Source organism: Lactuca sativa, chromosome 4 (assembly GCF_002870075.4).
Source record: "Lactuca sativa cultivar Salinas chromosome 4, Lsat_Salinas_v11, whole genome shotgun sequence".
Classification (NCBI taxonomy): Eukaryota; Viridiplantae; Streptophyta; class Magnoliopsida; order Asterales; family Asteraceae; genus Lactuca; species Lactuca sativa.
Genome location: NC_056626.2, coordinates 395,633,901 through 395,637,454, shown reverse-complemented (window position 1 = coordinate 395,637,454; position 3,554 = coordinate 395,633,901). Strand labels below are relative to the sequence as shown.

The window sequence follows — 3,554 nt, the reverse complement described above, 5'->3', positions numbered from 1 at the left end:
ACTATAGTTAGACTATAACATTTGTATGTTGGTGAAAGGCTATAGTTAGACTATAACATTTGTATGTTGGTGAAAGGATATAGTTGACACGATTTAACTTTTTTTTTGTTGTGTTTGTCGTGTTTGTTGCGTTATGTATGATTAAATATTAATTAAAGAAACTAATTTTATCATATGTTGTCTTTGTCGTGCTATGTCATGTTTTTCGTTTTTTAATCAATTCGTTTTCGTATTCGTTAAAAAACACGACATCATGTCGTGTCTTGTTAATATTACTTAAAACCGTATCAGTGTCGTATCATTTCAGACACAAACACAACATAATTGTCCAAATTACCACCCTAAACACTCATACAAATTAACTTTTTAGAATTTCTGATTATCGATATCCATGCATCATGTGTATTCATATCTTTTGAACATTCTCTCTCCTAAATTCATGAGTCTCTTTGCACGTGTGTATGTGTGAACTTTTTCTCTATTAATAGGAGAAGAACCACGAACTCCCCAACAACATCCACCACCATGCCAGTGTCGTTTGCTCCAAGGTAATATCTCGATTCAACTTTGCATCAATTCTTTCAAAATCTAAATCGGGTTTATGATCAAATAACCATAAGAATAAGATCACATTTTACTTTCAAAATTTGCAGTTCTCAACCTGGTGTTCTTGATAAAATGACGAAGAGTGAAGAAAAACCAAATAGGTATGCGAAAAGATACAAAAAGAACCGACATTTGTCCAGAATTTCACATGGGTATTTGATTAAAACACTAAAGGCAACATTTTTAATCTTGTTTACCACAGTCAACATGGAGAAGACGACGATTCACGTCGGCAGTTCGTTGTGAAAGGCCATTGGAAGCCATCGGAGGACCGTAAATTAAGAGAGCTTGTCGCTCTTCATGGGCCGAAAAACTGGAATATGATATCGGAGCAACTTCCTGGAAGAAGCGGTGAACTTTTTTTTTTCAAATAATTCATGGATTGTATACATATGTTTTTATTCTTTTTGATTATGTGCTATGTCATGCTGAATTCAGGGAAGAGTTGCAGGCTCCGATGGGTGAATCAGTTAGATCCACAAATAAAGACGTCAATGTTCACTAGAGAAGAAGATGAGACGTTAATGGCGGCTCACATGGTGTTCGGCAACCAGTGGTCTCACATCGCTAAGTTCTTTCCCGGAAGAACTGATAACGGAATCAAGAATCACTGGCACGTTTTGACATCCCGGCGACGGAAACACATCGTCGGGGTTCCTTCTTCTTCTTCTTCTTCTTCTTCTTTTCGCTGTGTTTCAGGTGATAGTACCAATGGCAGTTCTAGTAGTACCATCACTCTCATGGGGAAATCAACTGTGATTAACGAGGATACAAGTATGTTATGCATGAATACACCCGATTCAGGTTAGACACATTATAAATTATGTTCATTATAACTATTTAGAGAAAAATGATAGATTTTTAGAAATATATATTGATCAACATACCAAAATGAAAGGTATTTATAACATTGAATGATCATTAATTGATCATCTGTGTATATTTATGATGAACCACCAATTTATTCTAAAAAAAAAGAATATTTTATAGAATTATTTTAATTTGTAAAACTAATTTTCTAGCTAACTTTTTGCAAAATATGCATAATTTTGTATTTTTTTTTTGTAAAATTATTCATATGCTGAGCTTTTATTTTTTTTTATTTTTTTTAACCAAACGGGATGATTATTTTCTCACATCTTCAAAAAAAGATGATATTTTGTATTTGTCATTTTAATTATTACTCTCTATTTTAATGGCTCTTCTAGCCATTTAAATGTGATGTTTCTATTTTTAGCATGTTCGATAGTTAAAATCATATTTGAAGATAACATTAATGTTTTATTATTTATTTATTATTCTTTTTACCAACGATTGATATGAATTGACTTACACTAAAAGTGGAATTAAATTGGAAAATAGTTGAAATGGTATACTAAACGAAGACCAAAACATTTTTTTACAATTCATTTTAACAAAAATTATGACTGTTTGAAATTAAATTAATATACTTGTTCCTGATAATATTTACTATCTTTTGTTCTGCAGAGTGTAGTGGGGAAGAGATTAAGATGTCACTAGCGGTGGCTGATGGTGGTGGTAGTGGTGGAACCGGTGATTACTGCAATGAAGCAATGGAGACAGACGATGGTTATATGGCGGAAGTCCGTCTCTCATTCACTAATCCTCCCAATGACATTAACTTGAACACCGCAACAAGCAATCATTTCACTACCATTCAGACCACCATCAATCAACCGTTGTCACCACCGTTTATTGACTTTCTTGGAATCGGGAACTGAGGTTGTTTTATTTAGAGTTAAGAACTTGTTAATTAGTAGTAATGTGTATGTTGCTTTGTTTTCATTTCTTTGTTAATTTAGTCAACAATATATATGTATGCGATGATGTTGTCACAGTTATAAGTTATAATCAACTTCGATTAATGGTGTGAGTGGGTTTAACATTATCGTGTGAGAGTTGTACGAGGTGTTGTAACCGAAAGAAAAGAGAAACAAGGAGCATAAAACAAGGTGCACGCTCTCCCTCAAAATTACCACATGAAGACACATAATAACATAACAAAAAAGACAGAATCTCTAGAAAATAGAAACAATGACACATAAAACGTGTTTCTGTTGTGGGCCACGTTTCATCCCTAAAATCTTTTTCGAACAATATGTTTTTATTAGGTACTTTGACTCATTAATGTTTCTTTTCTAGAAACTTATTATTATTTTTTTAAAGAATGTGAAGAGAAGTCCAAAATTTTTGTTCATTACGTTTTAGTTATAAATTAACTTTTTTTTTATTATAAAAAATACATAAAAGTAGGTAAATGTTGTATTCTGACTCTATTTTACGATTATAATAGATAACAAATTAATTTGTAACTATTGCTGACATTAATGACGGATTTAACTAGTTTCCATAAAAAGAGAATTATAATTATGAATATCATTTATTATACATGTAATTATGGAAATCATTTAATATTTATATTTATTTAATTAAATAATTATTTAATTTATTAAATTCCTATTGGTGTATTCTAGCACACAATAAATGTAGAAAACAAAATAACCTAACCCTATATATATATATATATATATATATATATATATATATATATATATATATATATATATATGAAGAGAGAGAGAGAGAGCATTTTACCATTTTTTTCGTCATCAACATATTGTATAACATTTTATGCGTAAAATCGAGGCAAAATCAAATAGATCCATGTTAACGGCATTTGAGAGAATTCGAGTATCTACTGTATTTGCAGTTCAACTCCTTCACCACGTCCTTCCTTCAACCACCTTTTACATCCAATGAAACAATTAAACTCGTTCCCCATGTTCTTCATTCTTCAACCTCCACCACGATCGGTAACACGTTTCATATCTTTTATCAGGATCGATAATGTTGTCAGTCTTTGGAAATCGATTACCTACATCATTGTAACGTCCCAAAAATACAGACAAAAAATTTCGTTTTAATTA

The 3,554-nt window shown here is 31.4% G+C and overlaps 1 protein-coding gene across 1 annotated transcript; it reads left to right on the top strand.

The window, feature by feature from the left end:
• The first annotated feature begins 525 nt into the window (after positions 1–525).
• LOC111888218 (transcription factor CSA) lies at positions 526–1,558 on the top strand. The gene is made up of 4 exons (XM_023884353.3): positions 526–548; positions 654–707; positions 809–957; positions 1,045–1,558. Exons 1-4 carry the CDS (start codon positions 526–528, stop codon positions 1,413–1,415), a joined length of 597 nt encoding a protein of 198 aa, XP_023740121.2. The 3' UTR covers positions 1,416–1,558.
• The last annotated feature ends 1,996 nt before the right edge of the window (positions 1,559–3,554 follow it).